The 21243-nt window shown below is 41.0% G+C and overlaps 1 protein-coding gene across 1 annotated transcript in view; it reads right to left on the bottom strand.

Moving 5' to 3' along the window:
• The window catches only part of LOC127444817 (uncharacterized), an 82903-nt gene that overhangs the window by 27745 nt on the left and 33915 nt on the right, over positions 1-21243 (bottom strand). Inside the window, exons 9-11 of the mRNA XM_051704357.1 lie at positions 13404-13577; positions 9382-9428; positions 8760-9304 (exon numbers count right to left, since the gene is read on the bottom strand). Of these exons, the coding sequence (XP_051560317.1) occupies positions 8760-9304; positions 9382-9428; positions 13404-13577 (766 nt within the window). The remainder of the gene's footprint in view (positions 1-8759; positions 9305-9381; positions 9429-13403; positions 13578-21243) is intronic.

Here is a 21243-nt window from a genome sequence, read left to right as displayed (position 1 = left end):
CGCTGCTCACAACCAGTGCAAGCACACAGACACTCAAATCCATCTGGAGCTTCAACGAGTCCCTCTCCGCAGCCTTCTCACCCTCCAAAACCCGTCAAAACTTCATCGGGTCCCCTGGCCACTCCTACCGCTTACTTCGAGTCAGCGGAGGGATGCAGTGGATTTCTGCTACAATGCTCTCTCACAATTGAGATGCAGCCTAACCAATTCCCCACGGAATGGTCCAAGGTAGTGTTGGGCACTTCGTTCAGGAGTGGGTTTGATTATTAGTAATAATTAATAATTATCAAAGATAATGATCAATTATTAAAATCAACAGAACACTGATTAGAATTTACATTAGCTTTTTAATCCTTTAAATAAAAAATCATCAGAGATAACTATCAATTATCAAAATCAATAGAATATTAATAAGGATTCATATTGCCGGGGCACCATCCTGGAATCAGGGACTAATAACCAGACAGTATAGCAGTCTCCATATAGGACTGTTCTCTTAGGAAAGTCGACGTCCGGAGAACATCGACATTCAAAAGGAAAACAATGATGGCTTGAATCCGAGCACTGACATCCCCTACCAGCCCTTGACACAAGTGCATGCAGAACAATACCAAAACACTTCTCTTTTAAAGTATGAAAAAGGTTATTGATGCAGTAATATCAATTAATAATCAATACAATGCAGTCAATAAACTTCTGACTTCCAACTACAAACTAACAGTAACATGATTAGATATGGTAACAAACAAGCCTATAATACATGAAAGGAGGGTATGTGTGTGTGTGTGTGTGTGAGTGTGTATGGAGAGAAGGAGGGCACAAAATGGCGGTCTTGGCTCTCGTGGAGAGTGTGTTATGCGATGTTTCCGGCCAGCGAATGTGGCCGCGAATGTGGCCTGAAAGACTGGTTAATGGCATCTGCCCATTTAACGAGTGTCTCCGCTGGTACGATAACTTAGGGACAAAGCTGGACTCTATCGCCAAGTTATCTGCTTGTCAAATGTGTATGCGGATATGTTCGTGAGGGGTCGTGTGTGTGGGCGGTTAGTATAAGAGAGAGAGAACAGGGTGATGGCACTGAAGCCGGTTTTAGCGATCATAGGAGAGAAGGCAACCGTTAGTTTTATCACTCAGAGACGCGGTAAACGGCTCGTAATCCGTCTGCCGCGGTCGTTGGATCTTTAATGGATAAACTCAGTGTGATGGTCTCACCCACGATGGCGGAAATGCAAACAGTCCAACATGGTTGGACAACAACACAGCAAATCTGTTACCACGAATGAGTAATTTACAGTAATACCTTGAGTATTATTAGCAGCAATGAGCGGCCTCGGCAGTCTGTAAACTGTACAAGCAATAGCCTTAATACACAAGAATAACACACTATAATAATCTGTCTCAGCCCAGACAAACCTCTTACTTGAGTCGCGTGAGGACAGGTCAGCAGAGAAAACAGCGACTCGGTTGAAGAAGGAAGAGAAATCTTCATCACTTCTGCAGGCAAATGGGTGATACGCTTCACCGCATCCGTCAGGGAAGAAGCTGCATCACGCTTTAACTTTTCGTATCCTCGCCGCGGCTAGCGGGTGGAACGAGGGGGCTCTCTTCACCACTCACCAGGGACTCAACTCCTCCATGCATTTACAACTTGCTGGCTATGATGATGCAATGATCTGCAGCATGTCACAGATACCATCGAGGCGCTGGTGCAACAGCTCCATCAGTCCCTCTTTGCTTTGAATGCTGCAGCTGCTGGTAGTGCTGCTCACACCCAGGGCAATCACACAGACACTCAAAATCCATCTGGAGCTTCAGTGAGTCCCTCTCCGCAGCCTTCTGACACTCCAACACCCATCAGCACTTCATTGACAACTTCCCGACAGTGATATCTCTCTGCAGCCACCTGTTTAGTATTGAATTACACTTGTCTATATTATTCCAAATCCAGCCTGCCTACCACTCCCCCACCATTCCCGGAAAGGAAGTCGGCGACAGCCATCTGCGCTCCCGGTCTGTGGACCACCTTGAACTTAAACGGCTGAAGAGCCAGATACCAATGGGTGATCCGCGCATTGGTATCTTTCATGTGGTGGAGTCTCTGGAGCGGTGCGTGATCGGAGCAGAGGGTGAAGACCCGCCCCAACAGGTAGTATCGAAGAGTGAGGACCGCCCACTTGATGGCGAGACACTCCTTTTCCAGGTGCTGTACTTAGTTTCCCTCAACGAGAGCTTACGGCTAATATACAGCACCAGGCGCTCCTCCCCCTCCAACACCTGCAAGAGCACAGCACCCAGCCCTCTGTCTGAAGCATCTGTCTGTAAAACAAAAGGGAGAGAGAAGTCAGGTGAATGTAAAAGCGGCCCCCCGCAAAATGCGGCTTTAACTTGCGTGAACGCCCGCTGACACTGCTCCGTCCACTGGACCAGGTCTGGAACTCCTTTTTAGTGAGATCAGTCAGCGGGCTGGTGATGTCTGAATAATTAGGCACGAACCTTCTATAATAGCCAGCCAGCCCCAGGAACTGCCTCACCCCCTTTTTGGTCTTGGGCCTCAGGCAGGTCGCAATCACCGCTGTCTTGTCAATTTGGGGACGCACCTGCCCATGGCCCAAGTGGAACCCTAGATACAGTACCTCCACCCGCCCAATCGCGCACTTCTTTGGGTTTGCTGTGAGTCCCGCTTGGCGCAGCGATCTCAGAACTGCCCTCAGATTTTGCATGTGCCGCTGCCAATCATTGCTGTAGATGATGATGTCATCTAAATAGCCAGCGGCGTAAGCTGAATGCGGTCTGAGGATTCAGTCCATGAGATGCTGAAACGTAGCCGGGGCTCCAAACAAACCGAACGGAAGTGTCATAAACTAGTGTAATCCAAACGGTGTGAAGAAGGCAGTTTTTTCACAGGAAATTGGTGTCAAGGGGATCTGCCAATAACTCTTTGTCAAATCCAATGTCGAATAAAATCGAGCAGTGCCCAACCGATCAAGCAACTCATCAACGCGAGGCATTGGATACGCATCAAATTTAGACACCGCGTTGACTTTTCTATAATCCACAGAACCGTACAGACCCGTCGCTCTTAGGCACTAGAACAACTGGGCTGGACCAATCGCTGTGGGATTCTTCTATTACCCCCATATCAAGCATTGCATCCAATTCTTGAGCTGAGTTCCCCTGTCATACAGTCGGCGATGTTGTTCTTGAGCTTGGAGCAAATTCTCCTGTGTTAGTTGCCCCAAAGTGTGGAGTTTTGCTCTAAGATCAAGAACGTATTGAATTTCATTCTTTCTATTTGAAGGTCCCTCCTCCCAGGCCTCTCGCAATACATCAAGCACACCGCGTGGGCGTCGCCCATACAGCAGCTCAAATGGGGAGAAGCCAGTGGAGGCTTGTGGGACCTCTCATACTGCAAATAACAGGGGGTCGAGCCATTTATCCCAATTTCTAGCATCGTCGTGCACGAACTTATGAATCATGTTTTTGAGGGTTTTATTAAATCGTTCCACCAGGCCATCCGTTTGAGGATGGTACATGCTGGTGCGAATTGGTTTAATACTCAACAATTTGTACAGCTCGCGTAATGTCCGTGACATAAACGTTGTGCCCTGATCGGTGAGGATTTCTTTCGGAATCCCCACCCGGGAGATTATTTTGAAGAGTGCCTCCACAACACTGCGTGCTGAGATGTTGCGAAGAGGCACTGCTTCCGGATATCACATTGCATAGTCCACTAGGACCAATACAAAGCGATATCTGCATGCTGACCATTCTAATGGCCCGACGGGTCCATTCCAATTCTCTCAAAGGGGACCTCGATCAACAGAAGAGGACGCAATGGTGCTTTTGGGGTGGCCGGTGGGTTAACCAGCTGGCATTCGCGGCATGTCGTTCACCACCTGCGTACATCGGAAATGCCTGGCCAATAGAAGTGGGCTATTGACGATTCAAGTGACCCGTCATGGGATTATAATGAGCCGCCGGGAATACAATTTCCTGACTGCTCCGTGGGATCAAAAGTTGGGTTGTATCTTTAGTCTGAGCATTCTGTGTCACTCTATACAACCGCTCATTTATAATTGCAAAATAGGGGTATGAAAGGGCGATGTCCGGCTGGAGTTGTTGACCATTGATGACTCTCACTTGGTCGAAGGCGTGTTTGAGGGTTTCATCTCGCGACTGCTCCAAAGAGAAATCTCCCTCAGGGAATTCCCTGAGAAGAGGAGGGGCTGCAGCCTCTCCCCCTCTCTCGTCATTATGACGTGGAGCTGTCGAGGACGGCCCCGGCTCCGCCTCCCCTGCCAGAGCATCGCACATTGCACATCTCCCTAATTTAGTACAGGACCCATCTGCACAAATTCCCTTCAATGAATCTCTAAAGTCAGGCCAATCCGTCCCCAAAATCAGTGGATAGGTGAGGCAGGAACTAACCGCGGCCTCCACTCTATGCTTTTTCCCCCGGAATTTAATTGTCAAAGTCACCACAGGATACTTGTGAATATCCCCGTGCACACATTTCACCCTCACCGTTTTAGCTGTGCCCAAAGCCTCGGGTTGAACCAAGCGTTGGTGGACAGTGGTTTGATTACACCCGGTGTCCACCAACGCTTTGTGAGTACCCCCTTGACACTTACCGGTATCTGGTTTGCTCCGGCCCAGTCGGGGGCAGCCTGCGGGAGGTCGGAGACCCACACCACCATCCCCAGCTCCATCAGAGGACACTGATCCCGGAAGTGGTCCGGGTCCCCGCACCTCCAGCAGGCTGGCCCAGGCACCATGCCCGCACTTGCGTCGGTGGGCACCTTCACCTGAAAGGGAGAGCGGCGGGGCATCGGGGTAGGGGGAGGTGTCGCCTCCCACGCCCGGGGAGCTGGTCTCGGTGGCTGAAGTCCTCCTCGCCTGCGTGGGGCAGGAACGGGCCCTGGGGAGAGAGCAGAACGAGAGGAGAGAGGGGAGGGGGATGAGACAGGGGAAAACACAGGGGGAGGGGAGAGTAGGAGGGCTCTTCCGCCCTCGGGATCACCGCCATGTGGTCCTCCGCAAGCCGGACAGCTTCCTCCAGTGACGCCGGACGGTGGCACTGGACCCACTCCGCCATTCCTTTTGGCAGTCGATGTATTAATTGCTCCAGTACCACCTGGTCGATGATCCTGTCGATGCCGCGGTCCCCCGCTAGCAGCCATCTTCGGCAGGCATCGCGGAGCCGTCGGGCGAAGGCAAACGGGCGGTCGGAGTTCTCCAGCTTCAGGCTCCGGAAGAGTTGACGATTCTCTTCCGGACTCCGACCAACCTGTTGTAGGATGGCTTTCTTCAAGTCACCGTAAGCCAGGAGGCTCGTCCCTGGCAGTTGTTGAGCCGCGAGCTGGGCTTCCCCGGACAACAGCGGATCTCGGCGGTACGCTCAAACAAATCCAGGAACGCCTCGGGGTCATCCGCCGTCCCCATCTTCTGTAACGCAGGCGGGGGCAACGGTGTGTGAGTGTCCGGGGTCACGGCTGGGGACGCCTCCTGGCTGAGGAGGCTCCGGATCGCCTGCCGGTCCTCTGCTTGAGCACGCAGGAGCTCCACAAACCGGTGATCTTGATCTTGCCGGAGCTCAAGCAGTGTTTGCTGGTGGTTCCGATGTAGGCCAGCAAGGGCTTCGAGGATCTCCGCCAACTGGGAGGACTCTATGGGGCGACTTCCGTCCATTTTCAACCAAACTTTTCCCAGGTTTCGGCACCAGTGTAACACTTTTCAGTGGAAAGGAGGAGGCGAGAAGCGAGGTTTCCCGGTTCAGGTAGGTGTTTAATTTGTCCACGTTGATGCTTACAGTTTCACAGGCAAATATTTACTTTAACACTTTAACTTCATAACACAAACATCACAATAGCTTCTGTAGCACCGTGGCCTTTCTTGTGCCAGTCTCTCTCCCCGACTGCTGGTGGTGTGGCTCTTTTTAAGCCGCTCTCCCGTGCTCACTGAAATTAGAGACAGGTGTTAGACATAATTTAGCTCAGGTGTAAGCACCCTTACTGCTTTCTCTCTCTCTGGAGAGATGCTTGACCACACCCCTGCTGCCACAACTTCCGCTTCAGTCTGTTTCAACAACAGTGCCCACAGCGCAGAATTATTATGGACTATTTTAGGTACAATTCATCTCAAATACTTATAAATAAATAGACCTACCTCACCTTACAATCATTACACAGTGATGATGAAGTAAAGAAAAATGGTGTCATGTTGTTTTATTATTTTAAACAGGATGTAGGTGAGCAGGGAGCACTTCACAAAGTAGAAGTATGTTTTTTATTAGAGGAATGCAAGAATACAAACAAGAGTACATTTACACATTAAAGAGCCTTAGAACAAGACAGGGGTATGTCACACAAAACAGGTGGAACGGGCAAGTAAATCATTGCAATTACAATCACGCGTGCCAGCTCCACCTCTGAGATACAAGGGAGAGAGAAAAACAAACAACAGTTTGAGCCGGCACAAATGCCAGAACCGTGACATTTCCACCAACTGATTCCTGGACTACAAAGTTACTCTCATATCTAGAGCAAGACCTGAACTGAAGCAGTTTTAAAGATAGCTTTAAAGATATACTGTTTTTCTTCTTTTTTGACAAGCACACATGTGAACTTAATTGTTAAAATATTAATTAATAATTAATCTAATTCATAATAACAATGCTGAAAACATAAAAACATTTAAAATGTAAGTTAAAGCCACTAAAGTTCCTTGTATCTATCAATAGCTTAGTTTCCATCCACTTTACGTGCTATTTTGTTATTGACAAAGTGAAAATGCGTAAAAAAAGTTTGGGAAATTTTAAGTCTTCTGCCTGTTTCTATTCAAGTGGCCTTTTATCGATACAAATGGTGTGCGTGATGCCTAAAAAAACCCACTTTGTCGCACAAGTTTTGGTTCGCAAAAGAAATCTGCCCTTAAGCCGTTTCCATACAGAAATGTGTGTTTATCGCTAATTGTGTAGCTTACCTTTCGCCTCCCAGATGTCCCTAATTTTTTTTCCTCCTAAGTGTTGGTAAAATGGGGGGAGTATTGAGAAAATTCATTGAAATTAGACAGCTTACTCTCATTTTAATTTCACAAATATATGTAATCAGAAAACGGAATTGCAATCAAAAGGGAGCTGTTGCTCTTCTGATATTGGTCCTGATGTTGCCTATCGCAGGTTGCCACCGGTTCCGACCAGAAAGCGAATCGTCATGGCCCTGTTCAAGCTGGCAACCTGCACAGTAGTGGGGAAAACTTTTGATCTTATTATGAGGACCACCCATGGATGTGTATATGCTGTGTGCACATCTATTAAAGAAAAATGATGCGGTGTAATATCAGGGTTTACATATTTGATACATTCTTGATATTCAATAGGCTATTTTGAAGAATCATCTAATCTAAAGCATCAGCATCACAACTGCATTATGTCAAGCAATATTTGTCCAGCAACTTTTAACGACGAACTGAACATGATTGTCATCTAAAATTATATATTTTAGCATCATAATGCAATTTACATTTTCTGAAGAAGCTCAGCAAATGCGTTCCGAGGTAAAGGTAAATGTTTTAAAATGTTCAAAATATCGTTTTCTGAAAGTGAACTCAGCATTGGACAAATAGTTCTGATAGTTTATAGTCTTAAAATAAGTGTAGAACATTCTGAGAATGTTTTTCAGCTGACTTTTTTCATCTATAGAACAGGGTACGGCTATTTTAAGTTTGTGTAAAGAAAAGGCACATATAGGTCGATGTGCATGACACGAGATATTTGTGTTGGCACTCCTGGAAGTGTCATGTTTGCAGATCGGATCTATATGCTGTTGAAATCAAACCATAATAACATAAAATAAATTGACATTCAAGGATGTATACCTTGTCGTCATGATTAACACAGGCTAACGATTGGGGTAAATTCTGTCATGTGACACTACATTTTTGCATTAATGCCAATTTTCTTGACAAAAAGTGTTTCCAGACCAGTTTTTCACAACATTTGAAGTATCGACATAGAGTTTATGCGCTAGAGTTAAATGGAAAAATATTATGTTGACACTTGTGAAATTTTTGCAGTAATTTGCATTTCCATCAGCTTTATTTTGATGCGCTAAAACTTTTTTCGCAAAAAATCCTTGGATGGAAATGTAGTTTATATATCTGTGGCTTTTTACTTGTTTATTGTCACACATATTTTAATAGTTAGAACATATTTGAAACAGTCTACATTAGGGCTGCAACAAACAACTGATTAATCTTCGATTATTTTTTTCAGTTAATCGATTAATAGGATTAAAAAAGTTAATTTAATTCCTGTATTTTATTAATGTGCATTTATTAAAAACAAAGATTAAGGGCGTAATGACTCGCTCATCTCACGATTTGGTTCGATTTACGATACTGAATTAACGGTTTGATACTTTAACCATACTATAAACAAAGCATGAATTCAGAAGTTTGTATTATAAATAGTGAAGTTTGAATGTTTGATTGAATTACTTTTAAGACATTTGCAAAAAAGGTTTACTTATAAATCTTTATTTATAAAACTTAAAGGTGAAGTGTGTAACATTTTTTTATTTCAAAATGCATTCTATTTTAATTATTAAGGAAATTCATTGTTGATTATTTTTATTATCGATTATAATTGATTTGATCGATTAATTGTTGCAGCACTAGTTTGCATTAATATGTCTGTGATAAATATTTTTCAATATTTAAATGCATGAATCTAGAGTGAATCATTGTCAGTTTTTTCACACCTGAGATTTTTCAAACTGACACAGAGACACTGGGGAATCAGGAAAAAGCCTAAATCCAGCATAGAGTGGTTCAGTGAATGTGGTGTTGAATGTGTGTAAGTGTGTGAGTGTGTGTGTGTCAGAGACGCTGTAGAAGGACAGAGTGCCAGCTGACCAGTCCAGATATAGTGCTGCTCTGTTAGAGGGAGGTGAGGGGGCAGGTATGTCAATGTTTTTATTATTGTGCCAGACAGCGTAAACGTCACTCCTGTCAATCCAATAAAGACACCAGGACTGTTCATTGAGTCCAAACCGACAACTAAGTCCTTGTTTTCTGCTGATTGTTTTATATGTCACTGCTATACGACCCTCGCCACCCAATTCAGCCTCCCAGTAACAGCGTCCAGACAGACTCTCTTTACTCAGAACTTGCTCCTGGTTCTCAAATCTCTCTGGATGATCAGGATATGACTGCACCTCTTTCACGTATGTCACCTTTTTGTTCCCCTCAGACAACTTTAGGCTAGGATGAGCTGTGTTTGGATCCAGTGTGAGATCACAAAGATCTGAACACAAAAAAGAGATTCAAGCTTATGTGACAAATCATGTGCATAAGTAGGAAAGAAAACAAAAAGAGACTTACATTTTTGTAGTCCTGGTCTGATTCTGAAGGGTTCATTATGGTCCACACTAACAGAAAAACAAAATAAAACACAAGGGATGGTAACTTTGTCACTCTTTAACATAAATCCTCATAACTTCACAATTCTGAGATCAAAGAAGTCAGAATTCTCCAAATCCTCTAAAGTAAATCTTTAACCATTGGACAACAACTGTTTAACAGAAACTGATAGGGCAGATTCTTCAGCAGATTTGGTAATCACATGTTTTTTTTTCTTTTCTTTTTTTTATTTGCTTAGATGTCAATAATTACCAGTAGATTTCATGTATTTAGCAAGTGTTGGGGTTGTCTTCAGAGAAAAAAAATAATCCTTTTAAGAGGACTATGGAAGCATATTCCAGACAAAAAATAATAAGGAATTATAAAATATATTTGAAATAGTGTGTGGTGATGGGGGCATGACCGAGCAACGTCTGTAGAGAGTGAGGCCAGGAGAGGAAGAGCTGTAAGGATTGACACCTGTGTGTGAGTGTGTGTGTTCTGAAAAGCATTATTTATTTGTTACGCTGAAAAGTGTGTTAAAAATAAAAGTATTATGTTGGATGTTTACCCGGCTCCCGCTTCCTCCTTAACAAAGAAAACTAGAAACCTTGTCACACAGTGTTTACTATTTGTTGACACATAAATATACCTCAGATGCAGTTACATATTTGAATGATTTCGTATATACAGTTGAAGTCAGAAGTTTACATACACTTAGGTTGAAGTCATTAAAACTAATTTTTTCACCACTCCACAGATTTAATATTAGCAAACTATAGTTTTGGCAAGTAATTTAGGACATCTACTTTGTGCATGACACAAGTAATTTTTCCAACAATTGTTTACAGACAGAATGTTTCACTTTTAATTGACTATATTACAATTCCAGTGGGTCAGAAGTTTACATACACCAAGTTAACTGTGCCTTTAAACAGTTTGGAAAATTCCAGAAAATGATGTCAAGCCTTTAGACAATTAGCTTCTTATATGAGATGTACTGAATTGGAGGTGTACCTGTGGATGTATTTTAAGGCCTGCCTTCAAACTCAGTGCCTCTTTGCTTGACATCATGGGAAAATCAAAAGAAATCAGAAAATAAAATTGTGGACCTCCACAAATCTGGTTCATCCTTGGGAGCAATTTCCAAATGCCTGAAGGTACCACGTTCATCTGTACAAACAATAGTACTCAAGAATAAACACCATGGGAACACGCAGCCATCATACTGCTCAGAAAGGAGACGCATTCTGTCTCCTGGAGATGAATGTAGTTTGGTGCGAAAAGTGCAAATCAATCCCAGAACAACAGCAAAGAACCTTGTGAAGATGCTGGAGGAAACAGGTAGACATGTATCTATATCCACAACAAAACAAGTCCTATATCGACATAACCTGAAAGATTGCTCAGCAAGGAAGAAGCCACTGCTCCAAAACCGCCATAAAAAAGCCAGACTACAGTTTTCAAGTGCACTTGGGGACAAAGATCAAAGTCAATGTATTGGAGTGGCCATCACAAAGCCCTGACCTCAATCCGATAGAAAATTTGTGGGCAGAACTGAAAAAGTGTGTGCGAGCAATGAGGCCTACAAACCTGACTCAGTTACACCAGTTCTGTTAGGAGGAATGGGCCAAAATTCCAACAACTTATTGTGAGAAGCTTGTGGAAAGCTACCCAAAAAGTTTGACCCAAGTTAAACAATTTAAAGGCAATGCTACCAAATACTAACAAAGTGTATGTAAACTTCTGACCCACTGGGAATGTGATGAAAGGAATAAAAGCTGAAATAAATCACTCTCTCTATTATTTTGACATTTCAGTACTGATACTAACTGACCTAAGACAGGGAATGTTTTCTATGATTAAATGTCAGGATTTGTGAGAAACTGAGTTTAAATGTATTTGGCTAAGGTGTATGTAAACTTCTGACTTCAACTGTAAATGTACACATATCAAATGGAAAGCAAAGTCCAATGATTGATTAATGATTTGATTTGAGTGTGAATAATTACTTGTGTTCACTCATTTTCATTCTGTTCATCATCCAAAGTGATCATTTTGTTGTGGACAGCAAGGAGAAAAAAGACACTCCAAAGCCCTTTGATCCACTACAGGGACCTGGATATAATGAAGTTTCTGATGTGATTATGCCTTACATAAGCATATGCCATTTGCCATCAGATAAGACTGAAAAGACAACTTTTTTTTTTGGAGACAAAGGGGCTCTGCCAAGCAGCTTACTCCAACCACTGACTCTCAATGCTTGGACCTATGTGTGAACAGCAGTGGGGGTCGCTGGACCATCAAAGTGGTTCTGTTGATTGGCCTGGCTATTTGTCTGGAGCAACTTAGAGAGATGTGTACAAATGAGGACTAATCTTCTCATACAGAGTTTTACTAAAATACTCAAAAAACTGCATAACATCATGGCATATCCAGAATGGTATAAGCTTTCCAGCAACTATTTGTGACACAACAGTTCACACTAATGTAGCTGTTAAAGTATACAGTGGTGTGAAAAAGTGTTTGCCCCCTTCCTGATTTCTTATTTTTTTGCATGTTTGTCACACTTAAATGTTTTAGATCATCAAACAAGTTAAATATTAGTCAAAGATAACACAAGTAAACACAAAATGCAGTTTTTAAATGAAGGTTGTTATTATTAAGGGAAAACAAAATCCAAACCTACATGGCCCTGTGTGAAAAAGTGTTTGCCCCACCTGTTAAAACATAACTTAACTGTGGTTTATCACACCTGAGTTCAATTTCTCTAGCCACACCCAGGCCTGATTACTGCCACACCTGTTCTCAATCAAGAAATCACTTAAATAGGACCTGCCTGACAAAGTAGACCAAAAGATCTTCAAAATCTAGACATCATGCCGAGATCCAAAGAAATTCAGGAACAAATGAGAAAGAAAGTAATTGAGATCTATCAGTCTGGAAAAGGTTATAAAGCCATTTCTAAAGCTTTGGGACTCCAGAGAACCACAGTGAGAGCCATTATACACAAATGGCGAAAACATGGAACAGTGGTGAACCTTCCCAGGAGTGGCCAGCCGACCACAATTACCCCAAGAGCGCAGCGACGACTCAACCAAGAGGCCACAAAAGACCCCACAACAACATCCAAAGAACTGCAGGCCTCACTTGCCTCAGTTAAGGTCAGTGTTCATGACTCCACCATAAGAAAGAGACTGGGCAAAAATGGCCTGCATGGCAGAGTTCCAAGACGAAAACCACTGCTGAGCAAAAAGAACATTAAGGCTCATCTCATTTTTGCCAGAAAACATCTTGATGATCCCCAAGACTTTTGGGAAAATACTCTGTGGACTGACGAGACAAAAGTTGAACTTTTTGGAAGGTGTGTGTCCCATTACATCTGGTGTAAAAGTAACACCGCATTTCAGAAAAAGAACATCATACCAACAGTAAAATATGGTGGTGTTAATGTGATGGTCTGGGGCTGTTTTGCTGCCTCAGGACCTGGAAGACTTGCTGTGATAAATGGAACCATGAATTCTGCTGTCCACCAAAAAATCCTGAAGGAGAATGTCCGGCCATCTGTTCGTGACCTCAAGCTGAAGCGAACTTGGGTTCTGCAGCAGGACAATGATCCAAAACACACCAGCAAGACCACCTCTGAATGGCTGAAGAAAAACAAAATGAAGACTTTGGAGTGGCCTAGTCAAAGTCCTGTGAAAGACTGATCTCCAGTTATCAGAAGTGTTTGGTTGCAGTTGCTGCTGATAAAGGTGGCACAACCAGCTATTAAATTTAAGGGGGCTGTTAGTTTTTTACATGGGTGATTTAGGTGTTGGATAACTTTTTTGCCTAAATAAAAAATATATATTTTGAACCTGTATTTTGTGTTTACTTTGTTTTATGTTATATCTCGTTTGAAAATCTAAAACAATTTAGTATGAAAAATACACAAAAAATAGAAGAAATCAGCAAATACTTTTTCACAGCACTGTACCAAGTCAAATTTTAGCTCAACATACTTGAGTTTGTTCAGTTTGCAGTTTGGATCACTGAGTCTTTCAGAGAGCAGATTGACTCCTGATTCTCCTGGGTGATTGTAGCTCAGATCCAGCTCTATCAGGTGTGAGGGGTTTAATCTTAGAGCAGAAGCCAGATAACAACAGCCGGCCTCTGTCACCATACAGCCAGATAACCTAAAGAGAAAGATATTGGACATGTGATTGAGCACCTGTGATATGTTTCACATCTATTAGGGATGAATGTATTGACATATCACAAATGTACATATTGTGATATGCATATTGCAAGGACTTGCAATGACAGAATGGTTTTAATACATTAAAAACCAATGTTCATGGTGGCACAGATAGCAGAGAATTAACTGGGGTTGTGACTGCTACTTGGTGTGCGTGCGTGCAGAGTGCATATACAGCATACTGATCCCATGAGTACTCCGGTGCTTCCCCATTCATTTTCTACATCGTAATTTTAACAATAACAGATTGGGTGATTACATGAGAGAAAACACATTTGAGTAAGTTGTACTTTATCTTTCAAAATACCCTTTGATGTTCATTCATGTTTTTGTTTTGTGCTAAAAGTTGGTAGAGAGCAAGAGCATTATGCCCGCTCTGTTTAAATGGACATAAAATGTGTCACCCGCACCATTAAACAGCATCAAAACAACATTTGTTGATCGAATTTTGTTATAAAATCAAAAAAATTAATAACTGCAAGTTAAAAAATTACAGTTCAAAACTAAGTTCTTGACACTGTAACATCTGTAGGAGCAAGGCATGAGGAGGAGGATCTAAGTGCAGGCTTTTATAAATAAAACTCAGAAAACTAAACACACGTAACTCAAAACATAAAAGAACAAACCGAACATCCATTCAGGTTAAACTGACAAAGACAGAGAGAATAGGTTAACAAGACACAGCTGGGATCAATCAAGGGAAACACAGAGAACAGAGACACAACAAGGAAAACACATAACTTCAAATTAAAAGTCTTAGTTCACCTAATGGCTGCTAGGGCAAATGTCCCAAGTGTTACAGTCACAAAAGACAAAAACATAAACTGTGCTTTGTTATTCGTTATCTGTCTTGTATTTTATTAATAGTTAATATTTGCTATTCGATGTTGCCCAAAAGCTCGATGTTATTTTTCAGAGTGACTACTTGTACCCAGGTCTAAATAATACCTGCAAACATTTTAGCAAGTGAGTTGCTGCAGTATCTCAGGGTGTAACACTGGTGCATCAGTATTTTTTTGATCCGGGTTCGATTCTGTGTTTGTCGCATTATTTTTCCAATTCTGTTTCTGGTCTCTACTCTTAAATATTTTCTTTAATACTACTTCTAATAATACACAAAATTAATATAAAGGTAGTTTCACTATAGTAATATTGTAGTAACCATGTTTTTTTGTAGTGCAGAAAACATAGATTTGACGCAATTAACAAAGGTGTTACTGTGTTAATATAGCTATTAACCATGTTTAAATTTGTGGTTACATTTATTTTACTACAAAATACCATGGTGATGCTATGGTTACTGTATCTGTAGAGGGCATGTCAGCATCTGGGTCAAGTTAAATTGTTAACTTAGACATGGCATGATCTGTAGTGTCGGTTTATAGTGCTAATTTTAATTGTGCGGCGGGTTCGACTCCATCTTTTCCCAAATCACTTTTCTTCCCATGTCATGTCAGCAGCGAAGACAGACTCTTCATTTAATAAACATTAACATAAAATATGGCTTAGTAAATAAAATAAAAACTTTTTAATGCTGAAAATATGTCTTAGCATTTGTTTTGAATGTTTTAATTGACTTAAGACATCTATATCAAATATTAATACTTATGTGAATAAATGCATATATATTAGTTTTGTCAGTAGATTAAATTTTTTATTCACGATTAATCTCATTAATGATTTTTTTAAAAATAGTTTATTGCGATTAATCTCAGATTTTAAAAGTGCTGAAATTTGACTATATATACTTATTTCCAGTCAAAATGCTTTTAATTCCTTCTTTGGAAAGAACAACACAATAGAACAAAACAATATGTAACAATAATGTTTTATTAACATTTTACAAACTCCACAGTACAAAGACAGAAATTCACTAAAATAGCACCAATTCAAGTAACATAAAACATTTACCAAAGTATAAGTGGGATGTTGACTGATTGATAGAACTACTGTTCATTGCAATGCACATTAAATCTCTTAAACCCTCATCCTCCTCAATAATTATCATCATCAGGCTGTCTTTACACTTTGGATATGGAAAGCACATGATTTGTTTCAGGTCAGCAAGCTCTGAAATATGAGCGGAGCGTCAATAGACCCTCCACGGGAGAACAAGCTGTGCATGCTTGTGAGAATTGACATGCTTATGTGGTAAAATGCTGACTTACAAAAGATGCAAAGAACAGAACTTTTGTCACAAGTCCCATCAGCGTTTGTTTCATAAGAGGTCCTTTCTCCAGCATAGACTCACTGTTGTGTGTCTGCGTTAATGACCTGTTTTTTGCGACATCTGATGTATCGACATAGAGTTTATGCACTAGAGTTAAATGGAAAAATATCATGTTGACAATTTTAGCGATAATTTGCATTTCCATCAGCTATATCAGCAAACTTTGTCATGTGTTACTCCTTTTGTCATAAAAAAACCTTTGGATGGAAACATAGCTAAAGTAAATGCAATTACATGTAAATATTTTAGTGTACAATAACTTAACTATGCAGTTAAAAAAAAAAAGGAGAAAAAAAAAAAAGAATTACACACAAAAATACCACACATTTAGGTGAAAACTCTGGGTATTGGAAGACCCTTAATTATGTTTGTATTAAAAATTTCTTCCTTAGACAATGCAAGAAAATGTATCCAAGGTTAAAATAGACATGCAATAAATCTGTAAACTAAAAACACAAATGATGATTCAATAATTATGCCTGTTCAAATTATTACATTGTCTGATATTGAAATCTGACATATGGTCATATATGAACAAATACAATTAGAGTTAATATGCAGTATTTGAGCATTTATGTACAAATTTACATTCCACAAGTGTTTCAAAAAATGTTACATATATGAAAGTGGCAATTTCTGTCATAATTTGAAATGTTGCATATACAGTATGTATATATGTGACCTTTTTATATCAGTAAAAAAAAACAACATTTATGAACAGTTATTTTCAGCATATAACTGTTCAGCATATATTGCCATTTTCAGATTCGCATAGCCTATTGTATTAAGAACTTCAAATTCTAATCACATTATAACCATCCCCTACTTCTGTGAGTACCAGACAGGCTATACATCTGGTTTAGGGAGGACCCTTAATACTGACATATACCCAAGACTGTTTAAAACAGTGAAACACTGAAGCATTGAAGCAGCAGAACTACAGAACTAATGGGGATTTTAAATGAATGTTATGGTTTCTGTGTATAAACACATATTTTTGTATCTCATTCTCAGCACTCAGGGTGATGATTAAACACTAGCTGTGATGTATGTGTGCTGTCTGCTGTCCCGTGAAAGTTTAGACAAGGATTTTGATCCTTGAGATGAGGTGGAGACAAAATTGTTACTATGGAGATGATACCATGGCAGATGTGCATTTGGATATGTTGCACTGCTTCAAACTTTTCAAGCATTTGATTTGCCACTGTCAAACATGAAGGAAAACGATAGGATTCCCTCAGACTTTTTTTTTTGTGTGTGTGGAAAATCTGCGGAAATTATAAAAAATTACAAGCTACCACAAATAATTTGGAGTTTGGTTGAATTTCCAAGAATTCTTGCGATCGCAAAATCCAGGAGGGACTGTATTATCTTCTTTTGGTGATCCCATCCCCCATGCAAACACAGACAAAGGTGATGTGGGGGTTGTGACACTCCAAAAGATTAAAAGAGATTTGGATGTTTAGATTTTCACCAAATATTTGAAAAAATATAAGTGAAGTACCCTCACACTACTGTTCTGTATTAATGTAATTAAGTTGAATCATAATCTTTATCATATAATCATGAACGCTGTCGCCCAATGTGACTGTAGAGCATATGGTTTTACCTTTTAAAACACAATCGTGGCAACAAATATAAGAGAAAATGTATAAATTATATACAGTATAAAACCAAATGACCAACAATAATCTTATAGGACACAGAGTCAGTACCAGCCACAGTGCAAAATGGAATGAAATGCAAATAAAAACCATGCAATGCTGATATAATACCTGCATTTGTTTTGAATGTTGAAATTAACACAAAAAAGCAATTTCAAATGTTACTATGTGGTCAGATGTGTATTTATGCACAAAAGGCATATCGTTCGTCTGCTGGTTGCATTTCATTTTTTCACACGTACAAACAAACAAGAAAAGAAAAGCAGGATTTGGTCCTGCAACCTCTGGCTTGAAAGCCAAAAACACTATCACTGAGCAAATCAAAATCAAATCAAATCAAATCACTTTTATTGTCACACAACCATATACACAACTGGGTGAAAGTCTTGGGTGCAGTTCTGAGCAACACAGCAGTCATGACAGTGATGAGACATATACCAATTTACAATAAACATCAGATTTACACAACACACTTTACATATCTAATATACACATAATTACACAACACAATATACAAATAATAATATACAATGTACAGTATACAATACACATAATACAGAATACACATTATACAATAAAACAGTATATATAATATATATAAAATATACAGTAGGTTGTATTGTACTGTATTGATATTCAGGCTGTCGGCTGATAGTCAGTTGCCAGTGTGTTGTTAAGAGAGAATATAATTTATGACAGTCCAGTGTGAGATAATAAGATTAATAAAGTGCAGTGCTGATGTATATTGATCGTGAGAGATCAAGAGTTCAAAAGTCTGATTGCTTGGGGGAAGAAGCTGTCATGAAGTCGGCTGGTGCGGGTCCTGATGCTGCGATACCGCCTGCCTGATGGTAGCAGTGAGAGCAGCCCATGGCTCGGGTGGCTGGAGTCTCTGATGATCCTCCGAGCTTTTTTCACACACTGCCTTGTATGTATGTCCTGGAGGGAGGGAAGCTCACCTCCGATGATGTGTCTGGCAGTTCGCACCACCCTTTGCAGTGCTTTGCGGTTGTGGGCAGTGCTATTACCATACCAGGCGGAGATGCAGCCAGTCAGGATGCTCTCTACAGTGCTGGTGTAGAACCATGTGAGGATGTGCGGTTCATTCCAAACTTCCTCAGCCGTTTCAGGAAGAAGAGGTGCTGATGAGCCTTCTTCACAACGGCCTCAGTGTGAACGGACCATGTGAGTTCCTCAGTGATGTGGACTCCGAGAAACTTGAAGCTGCTGACTCTCTCCACTGGTGCTCCACTGATGGTGATGGGACTGTGTTCTCTGTCTTTTCTCCTGAAGTCCACCACAAGCTCCTTTGTCTTGCTGACGTTGAGGGAGACGTTGTGCTCCTGACACTAGCGTGTCAAGAGTGTGCACCTCCTTTCATCATTGTCAGTGATCAGACCTACCAATGTCATATCATCAGCAAACTTAATGATGGCATTGGAGCTGTGTGTTGCCACAAAGTCATGTGTGTACAGGGAATACAGGAGTGGGCTGAGAACACAGCCCTGTGGGGCTCCAGTGTTGAGGGTCAGTGATGAGGAGATGTTGCTGCCCATTCTAACCACCTGACGTCTGCTTGACAGGAAGTCCAGGATCCAGCTGCACAGCGAGCTGTTTAAGCCCAGAGCCCGGAGTTTCACATCAAGCTTGGAGGGCATTATGGTGTTGAATGCTGAGCTGTAGTCTACAAACAGCATTCTCACATAAGTGTTCTTTTTTTCCAGGTGGGAGAGAGCAGTGTGTAGTGTAGATGCAATGGCATTATCAGTGGAGTGGTTGTTGCGGTAAGCAAACTGCAATGGGTCCAGTGAGGAAGGCAGCACAGAGCAGATGTAATCTCTGATTAGTCTCTCAAAGCATTTGCTGATGAGGGGGATCAGAGAAACAGGACACCAGTCATTTAAGCAAGTGATTTTGGATTGCTTTGATACAGGCACAATGGTGGACGTTTTAAAGCATGTGGGGACCATAGACAAGGAGAGGGAAAGGTTGAAAATGTCCATAAAAACACCAGCCAATTGGTTCACGCATGCTCTGATGATGCGGCCTGGAATGCCGTCTGGACCCGCGGCTTTACGAATACTCACCCGTCGGAAGGATCGGGTTACATCCGCTACAGAGACGGAGTGTGAACTAACCTCTGTAGCTTCAGCCACGAGAGCTCTCTCCGTGAGGGCGGTGTTATTTCCCTCGAAATGAGCATAAAAAGTATTTGGCTCATCCGGGAGAGAGGCAGCAGTGTTCATGCCAGAGTTTTTATACCCTTTGTAGTCTGTGATGATATTAATTCCCTGCCACATGCTTCTAGAGTTGGTGGTGTTGAACCTTCCTTCAATCTTGTCCCTGTACTGGCATTTGGCTGCTCTGATAGTTTTGCAGAGGGCATAACTGGCTCGTTTATGCTCCTCCGCGTTCCCGGAATTAAAAGCAGAGGTCCGCGCATCAAGTGCCGTGCGAACATCGCTATTTATCCATGGCTTCTGGATGGGGTAGATCCGTATTGTTTTGGTCGGAACAACATCTTCTACACACTTTCTGATGAAACACGTTACACTATCAGCGTAAACCTCGGATCAAACCACTGCGATACAATCAACATTTATATTTAATTTTATCTATCATTTTAAGTAGAATTAAAGGAAATATTAAGAGTGGAAACAGGAAATCGAATGGGAAAAAAGTTGGATTCGATCTGCGGTTGCTTGGACAATACTACACAATCACACACCTTTCTTTACGCCCCATGCCTCTGCAGCGACTGATTAGTTTGTCGCATATTTTAGTGTTTCCAAAAGACTAATGGGGTGCAAACAGCTGGCTTGTGTGGCAGATTCTATTTACACCAAGGTGCAAATAGACACTCCGAAATTTTTCCTATTTATTATTTGTCAAAATGACAGACAGCATTTGAAATTTTCCATCAATCTTTTAAAAAAATCTGCAAATGATGGAGAATTTTCAGTTAATGCAACCCCTAACTGGAACCACCTGGCTGTATCCGAGACACCAAGGCATTTTGAGGACACAATATCGTTTGAGGTTAGTAACGTTAACTAACGTTACAGTATCCACTGCAGTTATCCACTATCCAAACACAATTTTATCATTATCAATGTACGACAGCAAACTGATATCATTACATCAGAAGTTATCATTGATAATTAAAGTTAATAGAACAATAGCTGGCAGTCTCCTCATTTATGTCGACTGACATATCCGGCTGCTTGTCATGAAAAACAATGTATAACAAATGTAACGTTATATCTAGGTAGCTAAAGTTAGCTAATTAATTAACGTTATTACCAGCGGCTCTGACAACATAACTATTTTCAGCATCTGAGGAGCAAGTTGGCTCATCATGTTACGTTAAGCTATAATAGACAATAAATCTGTATTAAAGGCCCCCATGCATGAATAAGCTAGTGTTAATTCTAATCAGTGTTCTATTGATTTTAATAATGAATGATTATTTTCGATAATAGTTAATATTCTATTGAATTTACTAATTAATAGTTATCTTTGATAATAATTAATATTCTATTGAATTTGATAATTGATGGTTATCTTTGATGATTGTTGATTTAAAGGATTAAATAGCTAACATTGATTCTAATCAATTAATCAATTTAATCCATTTAATAATTAATTATTATCTTTGATCATTATTAATTATTGCCAATAACCAAACCCGCTCCTGAAAGAAAAAGCCC

Source organism: Myxocyprinus asiaticus, chromosome 8, assembly GCF_019703515.2.
Source record: "Myxocyprinus asiaticus isolate MX2 ecotype Aquarium Trade chromosome 8, UBuf_Myxa_2, whole genome shotgun sequence".
Classification (NCBI taxonomy): Eukaryota; Metazoa; Chordata; class Actinopteri; order Cypriniformes; family Catostomidae; genus Myxocyprinus; species Myxocyprinus asiaticus.
Note: the sequence above shows the minus strand (reverse complement) of the source record. Positions and strands in the feature narration are given on the sequence as shown.